At 43.4% G+C, this 19,691-nt stretch overlaps 1 protein-coding gene across 1 annotated transcript in view; it reads left to right on the forward strand.

Moving 5' to 3' along the window:
• Window positions 1-19,691, forward strand: part of LOC126249539 (guanine nucleotide-binding protein G(f) subunit alpha) — a 77,075-nt gene that overhangs the window by 39,718 nt on the left and 17,666 nt on the right. Inside the window, exons 5-8 of the mRNA XM_049951202.1 lie at window positions 321-418; window positions 501-555; window positions 4,651-4,797; window positions 15,365-15,495. Coding sequence (XP_049807159.1) covers window positions 321-418; window positions 501-555; window positions 4,651-4,797; window positions 15,365-15,495 — 431 coding nt within the window. The remainder of the gene's footprint in view (window positions 1-320; window positions 419-500; window positions 556-4,650; window positions 4,798-15,364; window positions 15,496-19,691) is intronic.

The following is a 19,691-nucleotide window of genomic DNA, read 5'->3' on the forward strand; positions in this document are numbered from 1 at the left end:
TTCCACTTCGTCTGATAGCTCTTCATGACTTAGCCAGGCGTAACACTGCCTTCTGCAGTCAAGCAAAAGAGGATGCTGTTGGGAATATACCATCGCAATCTCTTTGAAGGCCTGATCATTTATTGCTGGTCAACTGATCTACGCATCCTCAAAGATTGACTTCATTCAAGCCATTGTTTCTGTCGTATATGTAGTTTCCCCCATACTGTCATTCAGGGATACGACTGGTTGGATACCTACGCTATGTAACTTGCGAAATAAAATTGTTCTTCAATCAGTCTAAAGAAGAGTGCAGATATTTTGTAATATGTTCGTAACAGGAATACTTCCAACACGTTGTAGCGTTGTGGAAAGACCGCGGTGTCCAGATGAGCTACCGCCGATCAAACGAATACCAGCTTATCGACAGCGCAAAATAGTAAGTAACAGACATAGGTTATTCTCTTCATGTCTTTGCTGCTATAATGTAGAGTGTCTTCATACAGTTTTCATACTTACAGCTTTCTTGATCAGCTGGAAACTCTGAAGCGGCCTGACTACGTCCCTAGCGACCAGGTATGTTACTTTCAAAATTCATGATTTCTTATTTATTCACAGAAAATTTTGTATAAATTAACTTCTTCGAGAACCTTACGGCAAAGGACGGTTCATAAACATTGCGTGATGTGGGTGGTTAGAAATTAGGAACATTTATGAAGAAAACTACCTGGAAATATAGAATAAAAATTTCAAAACCGTACAAAAAAATCACTCTCTTCGCAGCACAGTAACTATCTTTCAGTAGGCACCACTGAGAACTTAATCACAGTGTTCTTATGATCGTTGTCAGCAGTAACTGAGTCTTAAGGTTGCCAAATCTTGTGTTCAGTTTTCAGCAAGTGTGTCACATATTCATTAAAATCCTTAAATTCAAGATTTTCTCTGTTTTCTCTTTGTTTTTTTACCTGCGATAACTGTTTTATCGTTCGCTTTAAGGCGTCAAACTGTGCCTTCCTTATTTCTGGATGCAGTCTCAAAACTTGGCTTTTCTTTCAGCCTGTCAACTAGGTAAAGTTTCGCGTTCTGACCCTAGACGGGTCTCTCGGACCCGACCGACGGCAGTCATCCCCTGCCAATGGCTTCATTGGATGAGGTATGGAGGGGCATGTGAGCTGCACACCGCTCTCTGCTCGTTGTCGGGTTTCTCGACCGTGGAACCGCTACTAATTGTTCGAGCAGCTCCTCAGTTGACCTCACGAGGCCGACTGCACCCTGTACCAGTCCTCCCACCAAAGAAATTCCCTGGCAGTACAGGGAACCGAATTCGCGTCTCCAGCTTTAAGTCAGCCGCGCTGACCACTCAGCCACGGAGGCAGACTACGAATTTACAGAGTTTATGGTAATTACTGGCGAAAACTGAAACAAGTTTCTACTTTTACCTATGTAGAAGATGTAGTCTTGTGAAATCGGATGAATATGTTTTAAACACCCGGTACTTTGCGGGTGGCACTTTGAACGAGGCGTAGTTTCTTTTTACGCCGACGCATCCTCACAGGAATTATCGGAATGGGACGAAAATAGGTAGACGTGACGTGTATGAAGAGTCAAACAAATGTTTACAATTTCAGAAAAATTGGATTATTTATTCAAGGAAAGACCTTCACAGACTGAGCAAGACAATAACGGGTCGGTCCACCTTCGGCTCTTATGCAAGCAGCTATACAACTTTGGCATTGATTAACTAACGCGTTGGATGTCTTTCTGACTGATATCGTGCTAAATTCTGTCCAACTGGCGCATTAGATCGTTAGAATCCCAAGTTGGTTGGAGGGCCCTGCCCATAATTGTCCAAAGGTTGTCAATAGGGGAGAAATCCGGCGACCTTGTAGTCGAGGTAGGGTTTGGCAAGTACAAAGACAAGCGTTAGAAACTCTCTCCATGTGCGGGCGGGCATTATCTTGCTGAAATGTGAGTAAGAAAAATGGTTCAAATGCCCCTGAGCACTACGGGACTTAACATCTGAGGTCATCAGTCCCCTAGAACTTACAACTACTCAAACTTAACTAACCTAAGGACATCACACACATTCATGCCCGAGGCAGTATTCGAACCTGCGACCATAGCAGTCACGCGGTTCCGGACTGAGGCGCCTAGAACCGCTCGGCCACCGCGGCCGGCGAAATGTGAGTCCAGGATGGCTTGCCTATGGAAGGCAACAAAACGGAATGAAGAATATCGTCGACGTACCGGTGTGCTGTAAAGCTGCCACGGATGACAACCAGAGGGGTCCTGCTATGAAATGAAATGGCATCACACACCCGCACTTCTGGTTGTCGGTCCGTATGGGGGGCGACCGTCAGGTTGGTATCCCACCTCTGTCCAGAGGTCTCCGGACACGTCTTCGCTGATCATTGGGAATCAATTTGAAGCGGGACTCATCTCCGAAGACAATTCTACTCCAGTCAACGAGATTCCAGGCCGAAGACTGTCTGGAGACGCCCCGGACGGCAGTGGGATACCAACCCATCATATAGCTCCACAACCTGAGTGGTAGTCTGAAATTGTAATCATTTGTTCGTCTGTACATGTATATCAGATCTACCGATTACCGTCCCATGCAGATAATTTCCACGTGCTACTTTTTTTTTGCCTTAGAGTGTATGTTTAACATTTGGAGAGATCGTTTTGCTGCTGTTTCATCACTATTAATTGATTTGTTTTATTTACTGTACAAGGTAAGTTACACTGAATCAAATAATTACATGTAGGTATTACTATAGTTAAGAAGTTTCATAGCACATTTTTACAAAGCATATTCGTCAGTTCTTCATTTGGTTATGAATCTTTATTCATTGTTTGCTGGAACTACTGTCAAATGATGTCTACTTGTAACTGATACATTCATTTACGTCTTCATTTCAGTGACCACTTTACGAGCTTTTATGCATACAACCTGAAAGAAAATTTTTTATCAGTTCTCTCGTGCTGACAACTATTGAACTGTCATGACGTTTGCACAATGTTCATCTCTGCACGATATTTTGTTTCTTTCTAGCCCAGATTTTTTTTTTTTTGACAAGTGACTTTATAGGGATCCTTAACATGCTCACTCTAATGTAGATGTGTTCCTGTGTGAAGGGTTGTATTTTGCTGTTCTCTGTGAACTCTTACAGGACAGACCGAGCGAGGTGGCGCATTGGTTAGACACTGGACTCGCATTCGGGAGGACGACGGTTCAATCCCGCGTCCGGCCATCCTGATTTAGGTTTTCCGTGATTTCCCTAAATCACTCCAGGCAAATACCGGGATGGTTCCTCTGAAAGGGCACGGCCGACTTCCTTCCCCATCCTTCCCTAAACCGATGAGACCGATGACCACGCTGTCTGGTCTCCTTCCCCAAAACCAACCAACCAACCAACCAATCTTACAGGGCAGAGAACAGAGGCCCACTGCAGAGATCTGTGTACTCATACAGTAATTTTTCTCCTGTGGGGACATTATGTGTCAAAATTTTCAGCGAAATGTATTAATCATAACCGTGATTATAAATATTTATTTTTTCAGTAAATAAAACAAGCTTATTGGTGACGATGCAGCAGCACTGAAAGGTTTCTGTGTATAAAAAAGAAAAAGACTATTGTTGTTTGCTCTAGGCGGTAGCCTCAGAACACTTTCTCGTTAAACAGACGTGGAGGTAAATGGCGACCTGAAGAAACGAAAACAAACCAAGTGGACAGAAACTTATATTACTAGAGGACGTGAGACTGTTCTCGCTCGCTTTAGAACTTTCGTATGTGGAAACACCAGTGATAACGTTAGAGACAGGTCTGTAGGCGTGTTCTGATAGGTTGATGGTTTAGGCGACTCACGCAGTAAGGAATAAATCATGGTTCAAGTCTCGGATGTCAGGCTATTGTATCTTCACTGATTTCATCCTCATCAATCCATTCATTTCATGACAATTCATTTCATTCAGTTATAATTTTCAAATAGTTTTGAAGCCAGACGAAATAGGAATGTCGAGTAGTCAAGATGGCTACACTGGTTCCTACACAGGGGATGATCTGCTCACTGTATCTCTACTCTGCTGCGCTGTGCGGGTCGCGGGATCTCTCCATGTAGTGTCTCTCTGGCATGTTGGCTGGAGGGAGTGTGACAGTCGAGAAATGTAGCTGCGATGCACCCAGCGTTACTCTTTCGATTCATAGCTGATCTAGGTGAAGCAACGGTCAAATCACTGGATTCGTTCCTAAATCGTTGAAAGCACCTTCCTTTGAAAAGAATACGGGCGATTTACTTCTCAATCATTGCCCGATCTGAGCTTCCATTTCGTCTTTAATGACTTCGCCATTGAATTAAAGTTGAACCCTAAAGTTTCTTCCTTTTTTCTTTGGGGTTCGAGGGAAGATTCAACAGATCTGTTTCCTTTTCAACATTCGTGGTACGTGTCACTTGTTACTCGAGCTAGAGAAATAAATATGATTCCTGAGTTTTGAGATAAATAGGTTACAATTTTTTTATTTACTGAAAAAAGTTAACGAAAACTACAGAAATCTTCAAATTTTTATTTATATTAAAATTTGATGGAGACAAAAATGAAAGGTTATTTGTTATTTATCGTAAGATGACAGACGTTTTCCTTTCGACTTTTAACTAACAGATTTGTTTCAGGATATTCTTCGCAGCCGTAAAACGACTACGGAGATCCAGAAAATAGAATTCTCCCTGAAAATTCCGAAAAGGTATGGTGGGGGATCTCAGACATTTTGGATGTTTGACGTCGGCGGACAGCGAGGGGCAAGAAAAAAATGGATACAGGTAAATATATTGTAATAATTATTTTATATTGCTACTTGTTCAGAAACAGATAAGCCGTCTGCAATGTCTCTCACGTTCTCTTGATATAACATAAGAATCATCATCTGTAAAAGTGCGAACCGTATTGATAATTTAAAGGTCTATCGCTGGCCATAAAACGATACTGAATTTGTAAGTGCTATATGGTTCCAAAAGCTTTAAAGTCTCACGTCTATCAAGACATACACTGATGAGTTAAACAATTATGACCACTGCCCACAACGAGACAATGTAGCTGATAGTGTTGGGGGCACTAATGGAGAATTGTTCTAGCGATGATACGGGATACGAATGGGAAAATTCACTGAGATAAGTGACTTCGACAAAGGACAGATTTTTATGGCCCAGAGCTTGGCAAGTAGCGAAACTGGACGGCTGTTCGCGATCTACTGTCGTGAGAATCTATGGAAAGTGGTTGGACCGGGGAAATCATGAGTGGACGACAAGGTGTTGGACGTCTACACCTCTTCACAGAACACTTAACCAATGATAAGATATTCTCCTAAACAAATTGAATCACTCGTGGCGTGCTAGTATCTTCTAATGTAATGGCAGATCATACACAGCACTCGTGCTTCATTGGTACAGCGCAATACTCCACATGAGATTAAATGCAAAACAATGAAACATGCGAATGCGAATAAACACTTGCAAACTACACAAATAAAGAAACATTGGAAATTAAAAGCAAATGGAAAGGAATAAAACTAACTTTTACTTAATTAGCATTAATAGGAACCGTTTGCAATTATAAGAACTGTGTCGTAAGTTTATGAGGCCGGCCACTGTGGCCGAGCGGTTCTAGGCGCTTCAGGCCGGAACCGCGCTGCTGCTACGGTCGAAGGTTCGAAACCTGCCTCGGGGCCGGCCGGAGTGGCCGTGCGGTTCTAGGCGCTACAGTCTGGAACCGAACGACCGCTATGGTCGCAGGTTCCAATCCTGCCTCGGGCATGGATGTGTGTGATGTCCTTAGGTTAGTTAGGTTTAATTAGTTCTAAGTTCTACGCGACTGATGACGTCAGAAGTTAAGTCGCATAGTGCTCGGAGCCATTTGAACCATATTTGAACCTGCCTCGGGCATGGGTGTGTGATGTCCTTATGCTTAAGTAGTTCTAAGTGTAGGGGACTGATGACCTCAGTTGTTCAGTCCCATAGTGCTTAGAGCCATTTGAACCAAGTTTGTGAGGTTGCAACATTATTATGATTATGGAAAGAAATTGTTCAATGAATGAAAACCAATTTTAACGATTGTTCTGAATGTTATCGAAAACAAGAAAGAATAGCATTACAAAATGACAATTTGCGATTAAGTAAAATAAATGACCAAAAAAAGTTACTGTTGTTTGCATATAAAGTGTTTTCGCATCACTAATTAGAACAATGTTGTTCGCGGTATCTCTTAGCCAATTATCTCCACCCAGCTGATGCACTAGGCAAGTCGTCGACGTCCGCGACGTTAGGCCATGATCCTAGAGCGTGTAATCCCATGATTGTCATTGTCATGATGAGCTCCTTGGACGTGGGCACCTGTTGTAAATTTAACAGGACGTTTGCAGAATTAATTCCAGTTTGCGTATCTGCATGCAACGAAGAGCACAAGACACGCTTCTTTCCATTAGCGCGTAACGTAACCTGACGCCATAAAGTTTGGTTGGTCTGGGGGAGGAGACCAAACAGTTAGGCCATCGTTCCCATCGGTTTAGGGAAGCCTGGGGACGGAAGTTGGCCGTGCCCTTTCAAAGGAACCATCCCGGCCTCTGCCTGAAGCGCTTTAGGGAAATCACGGAAAACCTAAATGTGGGTGTCTGGAGGCGGGTTTGAACCGTCGTGCCGGCCGGAGTGGCCGAGCGGTTCTAGGCGCTACAGTCTGGACCAGCGCGACCGCTACAGACTCAGGTTCGAATCCTGCCTCGGGCATGTATGTGTGTGATGTCCTTAGGTTTAAGTAGTTCGAAGTTCTAGGGGACTGATGAGCTCAGAAGTTAAGTCCCATAGTGCTCAGAGCCTGAACCGTCGTCCTCCCGAATGAGAGTCCAGTGTGCTAACCAATGCGCCACCTCGCTCTGTCATAATGTTCGGTACGCAGCTTAACCACAATACTTAGATCTATGGTTTACTATTCGATCGCGGCGCGACACTTCCCATAGTATATCCGTCTGCTCTACGAAAGTAAATCAACGTAATTATTCTGTCAAACACTAGCACGCGGTTGATACTGAACAATCAGTGTCGTGTACAATTGTCTACTTAATCATTTCAATCACGCGGCTGTCAGCACATCGTACATTCACAGTTAGAGCTATTCGTATCAATATACTATAAGAAAATGAGTTACCATATTTTCTGTTTGATTTCACAGTCCGTGGTACACACTAGACTATTACTGCTGTCTACGATCGAAAACGGTATATTTACGACGTCCACACAGCTTACCGCTCTGCAGATCAAAGTTTTATGCTTAGTGATTCAAAACGCAGTTCCGGGTAACCAGAAATTTGACACGTCAAGTCACTAGTTCTTTAACAGCGGTATACAGCGAAATCATAAATGTAGCGTTGTTAAAACACTAATATTTTTCGCCGGTCACGAACACAATGCGTACCGTAACTGTAAACGCGCGACACGACAGTCTCCTCTACTCCGTTATTCTCGCTCAAGACTCTTTGTTGGTGCTCTCCCCTGTCGACCTATCCATATGTTTCTACACTTCTCATACATCTCGCTTCATATAATATTCTCAAAGATTCTGATTACATCCATTCACAGTTTCATAGGAACAACAGCTTCATATTATTCTGTTCGTTGAAAATGATTTCAAACGGCATGTCAATAAACGTGAAAACATACGCCTGAATAAATGAAAATGGCAATCACATTCCTAAAAACTACCTTACGTAAACAGAAACATAATTATACAAAGAAATAACCCTTTCAATGTATCATAAAAATAAGGCAGAAAAAAGGAAAATTTATTACAGAAAAAGGAAAAATAAAGTACAGAAAAAGAAAAAAAATCCATATCGGTCTGTGTTATCTATACACCCTCCACAAGCTCAAGGCATACGTCGGCACACTGGACTCACATTCGGGAGGGCGACGGTTCAATCCCGCGTTTGGCCATCCTGATTTAGGTTTTCCGTGATTTCCCTAAATCGCTCCAGGTAAATGCCGGGATGGTTCCTTTCAAAGAGCACGGCCGACTTCCTTCCCCATCCTTCCCTAATCCGATCCGATGAGACCGACGACATTGCTGTCTGGTCTCCTCCCTCCACCCCCCCCCCCAAAAAAAAAAAAAAAAACAACAGCATACGTCGGCGCGACTCCGCGATCCTAGGCAGCGGCCTGATGACGTTACGAAAGGACCGTTGCGTGGATTCATACTGGTTTGTTATAAGTAAAGTGCAATTACTTACAGCGGTCCAGCGTTGCCTGTAATTACTGTATCGTAGTGAAATTTGGTTGATATTCTAATGTGTTAATGCGGAACCGATTTACGTTGGAAAAAAACATTCGTTCTAGTTTTGGCCACTAGGAGCAAATATGGTGCTGTGAATGCAAGAAATACGTATAGAAATGTTTCTATATGTAATGGATTAGTAATGGGACGTGGGTAGAAAAGGACGAACAAATGAGAAAGGCACAAAATTTATTTTATTATTCAAATGGCTCTGAGCACTGTGGGATTTAACATCTGAGGTCATCAGTCCCTTAGACTTAGAACTACTTAAACCTAACTAACCTAAGGATATCACACACATCCATGCCCGAGGCAGGATTCGAACCTGCGACCGTAGCAGCAGCGCGGTTGCGGACTGAGCAGCCTAGAAGCGCTCGTCCCAACGGCCGGCTATTTTATTATTAACTGCCACTTACGCAGTCTGTACAGTAAGAGCACCGCCCACGTGATCATCACTTGCTCGAAGCAGTTCTGTTGGAATCTGAGCAATGTGCTACTGTATACTGGTCTTCAGATCAGGTAGAAACGGGAAGTGTCACATGGATACAGATCAGGCGATCTTGCATGCCATGTGTCTGGAAAAACCTCTGTAGATAACACATTCGTGGAAGGTTGCGTTAAGCACATCTTTCACTGGGCGAGTGACATGAGGTGTTGTCCCATCTTGCATGAAAACAGTGGTTTCCACAAAGTTGCATTCTTCTAAAGCAGGAATCACATACCGTACAAAGGGGTCTTGATAACCTACACATATTCTGTGGGTATATTCTCTTCAAAGTAGAACTGACTGAGAATAAAGGTGCTTGTGAATCCAAACCACACAGCCACATTCGAAGAATGCAGTGGCTCTTCGTCCACAACACACGTTTTGACAATACACCAAATTCGGCAGTTTTGTGTATTCTCTGCGCGCTGTAGTGTAAAATGTGCCTCGTCGCTCCATTGAATAGTATCCGGCCACATGTCATCAACTTCTACCAATGCCAGTAATCGAATAACAAATTCAGAACGTTGCTGCGCATCATGAGGTTTCAGTTGCCGCACTGTCTGGTACTTGTCCAGGTACCAGTGTAAAATAGACCGCAGAACTTTCCGTACTGTTGACCATGGGATGGACAATTCTTGTGATACTGCACAAGTACTAGCACTGCCTGGGGCATGTGCTATTGGTCAGTCACAGTAACAGCAGCCTCGTTAGTAACTTCAACCGGGATGGGATGCCTTCCTCTTCCAGATGTCACATCGAGCTCATCCGGATTTTCGAATGTCATTACACTTTTGTTTACAGTATTTAATGAAATCGGACGTCTCCTCATACTTTTCAGGCGTTGAGAATCTCACAGTCCTTCATTTTAACTGGTGCCATTCACATAAAACAGTTTCACTAACAGTGCACGATCTTTCTTAACAGTAATCAATACTATTCACTCATGGTATGGTTCAAATGGCTCTGACCACTATGGGACTTAACTTCTGAGGTCATCAGTCCCCTATAACTTAGAACTACTTAAACCTAACTAACCTAAGGACATCACACACATCCATGCCCGCGACCGTAGCGGTCGCGCGGTCCCTGACTATAGCGCCTAGAACCGCTCGGCCACTCCGGCCGGCTCACTCACGGTATGGTTTGTCAAATGACGCCGTGGGTGTCATACTGGCATAAAAACAGTGTACAACGCCAAGTTTGCACCTGGTGGCCACAGTTGGAACTAATTGTTTTTCCAGCGTAAACCGGTTCCGCATTAATGCATTAGCATATCTGCCAAGTTTCCCTGCCATACGATAATTACAGCCCACACTGGACCTCCATGAGTCGTTGCATTTTAATTATAACCACCCAATATAGACAGTTCGACTTGCTGATGAAGTTTTGAGGCTGTAAAAGCTTTCTATAGTTAAAGCCTGTTACAGGGTGACAATTATTGAACTATATGAAAAAAATGTAAATTGATAACAAACTACGTCGTGTACACACTTTATTCAACATGTAAACGTCACTACAGATATTCGGATTTAGGTTATGACATGTTCGATATACCTGCCATCATTGACGATGATGTGGCGCAGGCGAATAGCGAAATTCTGCATGATCACTGAGGTGTCGAACATCGATGGTGTAGATGATCCCCTGAATGACTGTTTTCAGTTAGCAATGGGTTTGGGGTTAGCTGTACAAATTGTCTTTAGTACAGCCCCACAAAAAAGAGTTGCATTTGTTCAGATTCGGAGAATATGGCGGCCAGTCGAGGCCCATGCCAGTGGCCTGTGGGTACCCCAGAGCCAGAATGCGATCCCCAGAGTGCTTCTCCAGGACCAGGACATCAACTCTCTCCTGCTTCGATGGGGTCGAGCTCCGTCTTATATGAACCACATCTTGTCGAAACCAGGGTCACTTTGGATAATGGGGATGAAGTCACCTTCCAAAACCTTCACGTAGCGTTCGGCAGCCACCGTGCCAGCAAGGAATATCGCACCGATTATTCCGTGACTGGACATTCCACACCACACAGTCACCCGTCGAGGGTGAAGAACTTCTCGATCGCGGAATGCGGATTCTCAGTCCCCCAAATGCACAAATTTTGCTTATTGACGAACCCATCCAAATGAAAGTGGGGTTCGTCGCTGAACCAAACCATACAGCGCATACTAATTGACATCATGCCCCGCAGCCAACCGTGCAGTTTGAACGTCCTAACGCAAACCGTTCAGAAGTTATAACGATTTTATTTCATATGGTGCAATAACTGTCACCCTGTATGAAGACTGCAGCAGTGGAAGACGATACGTTAAGCAGAGAATTATGCCTTGGACCACGGCCTTATGCCTATAAATCAAATAACAGTAAAATCGCAAATACCGTCCATGAAAGCCTACATTGCATTAATTGAGTATCAGCTTGGCGTCCGGTCAAGGTGTTCATGGCGTAACACATTCCACGTCCTTTGGAATATTTGACTGTTAGTATGGTAATAACTGTGTTTCTGCATTCGAAAGAGCCCTAAAGCAGATATCAATTTGCAACCAAGGGTGCAACTGAGCTACAATGTTGCAAAAAATATAACCTGTGGTGGTGGGTACAAAGTGAATCAGAATCAGTTTTCCTATTCCATTCGCAGATGGCATGCGGGAGGACAGTTTATATCGTTGTAAACCCAATTTTTTCAGAGTTTACCATCCTAGTCATTTCGCAAGAAATGTGATGGAGGACGTAATACATATCTTGACTCTTATTGGAACGCGGTGACTTTGTATTTGGAGAGTAGCGCTCTTTACGATTCGTGGAGTCTTTCTCGTTGTGTCTCCCATCGAATGCTGTTGGGCACTTCTATTACTCTTCTGCCGTTGATAAAACCAGCACAGAACAAAGTGCCATAATAGCTTAGCTGATGCACATGCATTCACGAGGAGGGGGTTCAAATTTCCTTCCAGCCATGCAGAATTTGTTTATATTCGGTTTCCCTCAATCAGTAAGGCGAATGCTCGTAAGGGACACAAATGCTTTCTGCCCACAACCTTGTCCTATCCAGGTTTGTGCTCCGTTTCTAGTCAGCTCGTCAGCTTCCTTTCTCAAATCTGTAATTCTCACAGATCTTGTTTCAATCTTCAGCATCTCCTCCGCCAATCCAATTTACAAAAAAAAAAGTTTTTAAAAAAATTATGGTAAAATCTTCTAAAAAATTGTAGAGTCCGCTTGTAGATGCTAATCCTCGTTTACAGTGGAATCAAGGTACAACCGGTTACGCGATAGTGAATCGCATCTTCAGGAAAAATCTACAACAACAAAGAAGTCAAAGAACTAGTAACGCCTACTAATGAGGAGATTAAAAACTTAGCTAGATTAGAGTAAGCCATTAAACGGGTACGATTTCCCAACGTTCTGTAAGGCACATTCCTGGCAACATCAAATGCAATGAATGTTGAAAATCCATTAATAATCTTAGATACTTATCGGTCACCACTGAGGGACATACTAATTTGGACCTGAAAAATAGGGTGGATAAGAGGAAGAACACGAAACTGGATCATAAGAATCCAGTACATATTGTTTGTTAGCGACTTACAAGTGTTTAATTCCTGATAGTACCCAGAGAAATGGCTATCTCGGCTGTGATGAAGAAATGATAACATCGTGTACTGACGCAACCGGTAGGAAGTCGTAGCAGAAACTGACGCGGTCGATGGGCCGTACTGCTGCACAAGTGACGATAGATGCCGGTTAAGGGCACGAGGCTTATATAAGGCCGTAATACCCTATTTTGCCGGGTGTTGCTTGTCGTTGGTGACATTACTAACACTTTTAACACAGTGGTGTTTGCTTTTTCAGTTTTAATTCTTGTATAAAATCCTCTAATTAAAAACTAAAACTCATTAAAATACGTGTTATTAAAAACGGCTTTCGGTCCCAGAAACAACTAGTTTAAATTAGATTAACAATTACAAACGCAAAGTAAATCAGGAAAATAGCTAAATTTAGTAATGGTTATAAACTGACAAACAATAAAAGAGATATCTTACTTCTCGTTCGAACTCTTCAGATGAGTCAGATGGACTCTGACAATCACGAGGGGGTGGGTCCATCTTAAATTATTCCGAGCAGATGCTCCTCGTCATTTTCTGGTTATGGCAGACTCCAGTTACTGAACAGTAATATTTTTGTTCTTGCTACACCAAGAAGAAATGCAGATGATAAACGGGTAATCATTGGACAAATATATCATACTAGAGCTGATATGTGATTACATTTTCACGCCATTTGGGTGCATAGATCCTGAGAAATCAGTACCCAGAACAACCACCTCTGGCCGTAATAACGGCCTTCATGCGCCTGGGCATTGAGTCAAACAGAGCTTGGATGGCGTGTACAGGTACTGCTGCCCATGCACCTTCAACACGATACCACAGTTCATCAAGAGTAGTAACGGGCGTATTGCGACGAACCAGTTGCTCGGCCACCATTGACCAGACGTTTTCAGTTAGAGAGTGATCTGGAGAATGTGCTAGCCAGGGCAGCAGTAGAACATTTTCTGTATCTAGAAAGGCCCGTACAGGACCTGCAACATGCGGTCGTGCATTATCCTGCTGAAATGTAGGGTTTCGCAGGGATCGAATGAAGGGTAGATCAACGGGTCGTAACACATCTGAAATGTAACGTCCACTGTTCAAAGTTCCGTCAATGGGAAGAAGAGATGACCGAGACGTGTAACCAATGGCACCCCGTAACATCACGCCGGGTGACACGCCAAGATGGCGGAGACGAATACACGCTTCCAATGTGCGTTCACCGCGATGTCACCAAACACGGATGCGACCACCATGATGCTGTAAACAGAACCTGGATTCATCCGAAAAAATGACGTTCTGCCATTCGTCCACCCAGGTTCGTCGTTGAGTACAACATCGCAGGCGCTCCTGTCTGATCCAGCGTCAAGGGTAACGCAGCCATGGTCTCCGAGCTGATAGTCCATGCTGCTGCATACGTCGTCGAACTGTTCGTGTACATGGTTGTCTTGCAAACGTCCCCATCTGTTGACTCAGGGATCGAGACGTGGCTGCACGATCCGTTACAGCCATGTGGATAAGATGCCTGTCATCTCGACCGCTAGTGGTACGAGGCCGTTGGGATCCAGCACGGCGTTCCGTATTACCCTCCTGAACCCACAGATTCCATATTCTGCTAACATTCATTGTATCTCGACCAACGCGAGTAGCAATGTCGCGATACGATAAACCGCAATCGCGATAGGCTACAATTCGACATTTATCAAAGTCGGAAACGTGATGGTACGCATATTTCCTCCATACACGAGGCATCACAACAACGTTTCACCAGGCAACGCCGGTCAACTGCTGTTTGTGTATGAGAAATCGGTTGGAAACTTTCTTCATCTTAGCACGTTGTAGGTGTCGCCACCTTGTGTGAATGCTCTGAAAAGCTAATCATTTGCATATCACAGCATCTTCTTCCTGCCGGTTAAATTTCGCGTCTGTAGCACGTCATCTTAGTGGTGTAGCAATTTTAATGGCCAGTAGTGTATAAACTTTACAAAGAAATTCCTTATAACGTATTGTTTATGTAACTGGAATATTCCATATATTTGCGGTGTTTATTCTTCAGCGTTTTGTTCTTTTTACCTTAGTCTTCAATAAAACAAACGAATAACACGTGTTTATTTAGATTAACTGATTTTTTTGTATAAAACCGTCAAGATAGAACTTTTGCAGTCCGTCGCTCTTTATGCTCCTATAATCTTTGTGGTGTCACCGCCAGACACCACACTTGCTAGGTGGTAGCTTAAATCGGCCGCGGTCCATTAGTACATGTCGGACCCGCGTGTCGCCACTGTCAGGATCGCAGACCGAGCGCCACCACAAGGCAGGTCTCGAGAGACGTACTAGCACTCGCCCCAGTTGTACGACGACGTTGCTAGCGACTACACTGACGAAGCCTTTCTCTCATTTGCCGAGAGACAGTTAGAATAGCCTTCAGCTAAGTCCATGGCTACGACCTAGCAAGGCGCCGTTAGTTACTTCATGAATCTAAAGAGTCTCACTTGTATCATCAAGAATGCCGTATACCAAAGGACGATATAAAAGTTAAGTGTTCTAGTAGCTACGTTCTTTTCTTTATCACATTCATCACGTATCCTGTTCCAGACTTCGCGCCAGTCGGCGTGTGTGTACGTGTGCCCTTTCGGCTACCCGTCTCTGTGGACTGGCTGCCTTGTCAGTCCACTACAATCTTAACTGCAAGTATCTGACGATGACAGTAGCCGAAACGGCGTTACAAATAAGGAACGCTTTAATAGCAATCTGGACGGTTTTGTACAGAAAATATTCGCATTTATCACAAACTCATACAGCAAAAGCATTTCCTTTATTAAAAGTTGAATAAATGTATTTGAGGTCCAGATCCAAACTATGCGAACAACTGTGATGTGCACAGCAGTGAGTACACCCTATTGTACGAGTTTCTTCCCCTTTCTGATCGCGAATGGAGTGCGGGATGAACAACTGTTTGAATGCCTCTGTGTGCTCTGTTATAAGCCTAATCTTGTTATTGGTTTGCAGGTTTTCGACGGTATTCGATCAGTACTGTTCCTTGTCGCATGTAGTGATTTTGATCAAACTTTGCGTGAGCAGACATCTACTAATCGGCTGAAGGAAGCTTTGATTCTGTTCGAGAACATGTGGTACAGCAGGTACGTAACCATCTCGGTTGATATTTAGACACAAATGTTTCGATTTTTATTTATACGAGGTTACAATTGATTAAATTGATTACCTACAGAGTATATGACAATAAGATGAAAACTGTTGGTCTGGCACACAGATGACGTGAATGATACCATCCAAATTTTGTGTTTTGTTATGTTTTTATATGCTGTGCAGGAATTCAGTGAAAGTTCAGTGATATAAGAGGAATTTTGAAATTAAATTTTTAAATTAATAGTGTTGCACGTACTTCGTTGAAATGGATAAACTGGAACACCATGCCGTCATAAAATTCTTTGTTCATGACTGTTCATAGCCAGCGGTAACTAACCAGAGTTACTGAGGGTTTCCAAAATTTCTGTGCCCTTTTTTCAAGAGTTAAGTGAGGATGGATGGATTCAAAACGTGAAGTACTTCTGTTGAAAGTAGCCGCGTGATCCATGAGCCGAAACTGCATCCTCAGATGAAAACATCTAGAAAATACACTATGGTATTGGATAACGGGTGATTCCTGGTTAATGAAACAGTAGACGCCATAGGCGTATAAGAAAAAAAGCGTGATACATTTTACATGTAAAATTATCTATGAAAAAGCTTTGTGTAAAATAGGTTCCGCATTTGCTGAATAGGGCAAAAATGAAATGCAAAAACAGGTCGCAGTAATATCGAGGCCGTTTCGAATAGAGTGTTACTGATTTTGTGCACTGATTTGTTACTATGGATGAGACGTGGAAGGCCATAAGTGAAACAACGATCAAAACAGTGGACTGAACCTATACGCCCTGCTCGGAAGACGGCCACGATCTCTGTTGCTTGCCGGAATACTGACTTACGCTCCTGGGAACATTCTATATGACTAAGGAACAAATACAGTTTGCGGTGCTGTATTTCTTTGAATAATTTGTAGAAGGAAATCACGCATTATATAGCAAAGTACCTAGATGCTGCATCATGACTGTGCAGCCCTTGAATTCCTCTTTGTTTTTCGACCCTTCCCTATATCTCTTGAAAGAGGCAACAAAGACATGGGTAAAGCAGGTCTACATATGTAACATGTCATTTGCCATTTGTCTCTGAAGACAGGAAATGAGCCATGAAATCCCGACATGTATCGCCCACATGAAATACCATTCACTCAAATTCTTTTGTTACGGCTGTCTTAAAGTTCAGTTCTACTCCTTTAAACTAATACCAAAGAATAAATTCTTGCTCTCCCGTTTTACAGTTTATGAGTTCGGAAAAACAGATCTTATCACTCTTGCGGGCAGCTCAATGCCTGAAACAGAGATAGTGGTGGTATAAACTCAAGAGGCATTTGTATTCGGATTAATCCAGACATGTAGGGTTTGTTTATCGAATACAAAATCTACACATCCGGCTTAATGCACTTCTGGCCATTAAAACTGCTACACCACGAAGATGACGTGCTACAGACGCGAAATTTAACGACAGGAAGAAGATCCTGAGATATGCAAATGATTAGCTTTTCAGAGCATTCAAACAAGGTTGACATGAGGAAAGTTTCCAACCGATTTCTCATACACAAACAGCAGTTGACCGGCGTTGCCTGGTGAAACGTTGTTGTGATGCCTCGTGTAAGGAGGAGAAATGCGTACCATCATGTTTCCGACTTTGATAAAGGTCGGATTGTAGCCTATCGCGTTTGCGGTTTATAGTATCGCGACATTGCTACTCGCGTTGGTCGAGATACAATGACTGTTAGCAGAATATGGAATCTGTGGGTTCAGGAGGGTAATACGGAACGCTGTGCTGGATCCCAACGGCCTCGTATCACTAGCAGTCGAGATGACAGGCATCTTATACGCATGGCTGTAACGGGTCGTGCAGCCACGTCTCGATCCCTGAGTCAACAGTTGGGAACGTTTGCAGGACAACAACCATCTGCACGAACAATTCGGCGATGTTTGCAGCAGCATGTACTATCAGCTCGGAGACCATGGCTGCGTTACCCTTGACGCTGCATCACAGACAGGAGCTCCTGCGATGGTGTACTCAACGACGAACCTGGGTGCACGAATGGCAAAACGTCATTTTTTCGGATGAATCCAGGTTCTGTTTACAGCATCATGATGGTCGCATCCGTGTTTGGTGACATCGCGGTGAACGCACATTGGAAATGTGTATTCGTCATTGCCATAGTGGCGTATCACCCGGCGTGATGGTATGGGGTACTATTGGTTACACGTCTCGGTCACCTCTTGTTCGCATTGACGTAACTTTGAACAGTGGACGTTACAATTCACGTGTGTTGCGACCCGTGGCTCTACCCTTCATTCGATCCCTGCGAAACCCTACATTTCAGCAGGATAATGCACGACCGCATGTTGCAGGTCCTGTATGGGCCTTTCTAGATACAGAAAATGTTCGACTGCTGCCCTGGCCAGCACATTCTCCAGATCTCCCACCAACTGAAAACGTCTGGTCAATGGTGGCCGAACAACTGGCTCGTCACAATACGCCAGTCACTACTCTTGATCATCTGTGATATCGTGTTGAAGCTGCACGGGCAGCTGCACCTGTATACGCCATCCAAGTTCTGTTTGAGTCAATGCCCAGGCGTATCAAGGCCGTTATTACGGCCAGAGGTGGTTGTTCTGGGTACTGATTTCTCAGGATCTATGCACCCAAATGGCGTGAAAATGTAATCACATGTCAGTTCTGGTATAACATATTTGTCCAATGAATACCCGTTGATCATGTGCATTTCTTCTTGGTGTAGCAATTTTAATGGCCAGTAGTGTATACATACTGATATCTTTACTCAAGGACAAAAGTCGATATATCTCCTTATGCAAGGAGGAAATGCAAAAGTTAAAGAACCCCTTTTTTACGCGCGACTGTTTACACATAGAGATCTGATGGACTAAATCGTAATCAATACTGTATTCAGATAGGAAGGTCTATCGAGGATGGAATACATCTGGCGCTGAAACTACTCGAGTCTAAGACGTCTCGCCCTGCCGTTGCAGTGATGATCGACATTTAGTTCGTTTTTAATTACTTGTGGTGCCCCCTACCCCCCTTTTCGCCAGCCTCATGGAGGCGGGAGTTATGAGGTATTTTTAGCTATGTACAATATTACTACAAAATTCGGAAGGTAGAATAGGTCATTCTGACACAAGCATTAAGAAATATCACAAATGAGTGGTTACAGGTGTGCGTCTGTAGGGCTAAATTTTGGATCATAGTGATAATGCCTCTTCTTGAAATATCAGAAAAAATATCATTTTATTCATTATGGAGTGGTTGATGAAATGCTGCGAAAATCGTGACTCGCAGCAGGACATGTTGGTTTACAAAAAGCAATCTCATTGTTAGAAGAATGTCAATAAGTTATCAAAGCACTAAGCTGATTGTTGATTCAGTGGATTACAGAGCACAGATAGAAGAGAAATGCAAAGAAGCTCTCAGCCTGATACAGAACTGGTGTTGAGCAAAAGCTGCAAGTGGCAGAAAATAAAACAACTTACATGCTCCTGAAGGTATGTGAATATGCCATATTGCTCTGTGAAAGTAGGTGTACAAGGCACTAAAAATTCTATCCGTGCACTCCTACTTTTCGGATAAACACTTCTCAATATTTAACACCTCCATCTCACTCCCCCCCCCTCCCTGTAAATATAGTGATATCACTATATCGTTTGTCATACCCGCCGTTGTCCCATGTCACCATGACTGGGAGCAAACTGTGGGATGTGATCAAGAAGGCAGTGGCCTCGCATTCTGACGTAGACGGTAAATAAAAGTATAATATTGCTCTTTTTTACCCTCGTGAGATACTTCAAATCTCCATCCATTCATCCACATCAAGGATTTCTGTAGTTTCATTAACTGACTTAGGACGAACGACAGAATGATTCACTTGTGTAGTTCTCGGCCATTTACCGGTCCCCACCTGTTCCAATGAGAACTTGTGCTTTGGCTCTAATGACGTCACCAAGGGATCATTCATCTCTATGTTCTTTCTGCTTTGGAAAGTAACCAACGCTAAATTTCCGTCGTTAACATCGCTATACAAATGGCTCAAATGCCTCTGAGCACTATGGGACTGAACTTCTAAGGTCATCAGTCCCTTAGAACTTAGAACTACTTAAACCTAACTAACCTAAGGACATCACACACATCCATGCCCGAGGCAGGATTCGAACCTGCGACCGTAGCG

Source organism: Schistocerca nitens, chromosome 3 (genome assembly GCF_023898315.1).
Source record: "Schistocerca nitens isolate TAMUIC-IGC-003100 chromosome 3, iqSchNite1.1, whole genome shotgun sequence".
Classification (NCBI taxonomy): Eukaryota; Metazoa; Arthropoda; class Insecta; order Orthoptera; family Acrididae; genus Schistocerca; species Schistocerca nitens.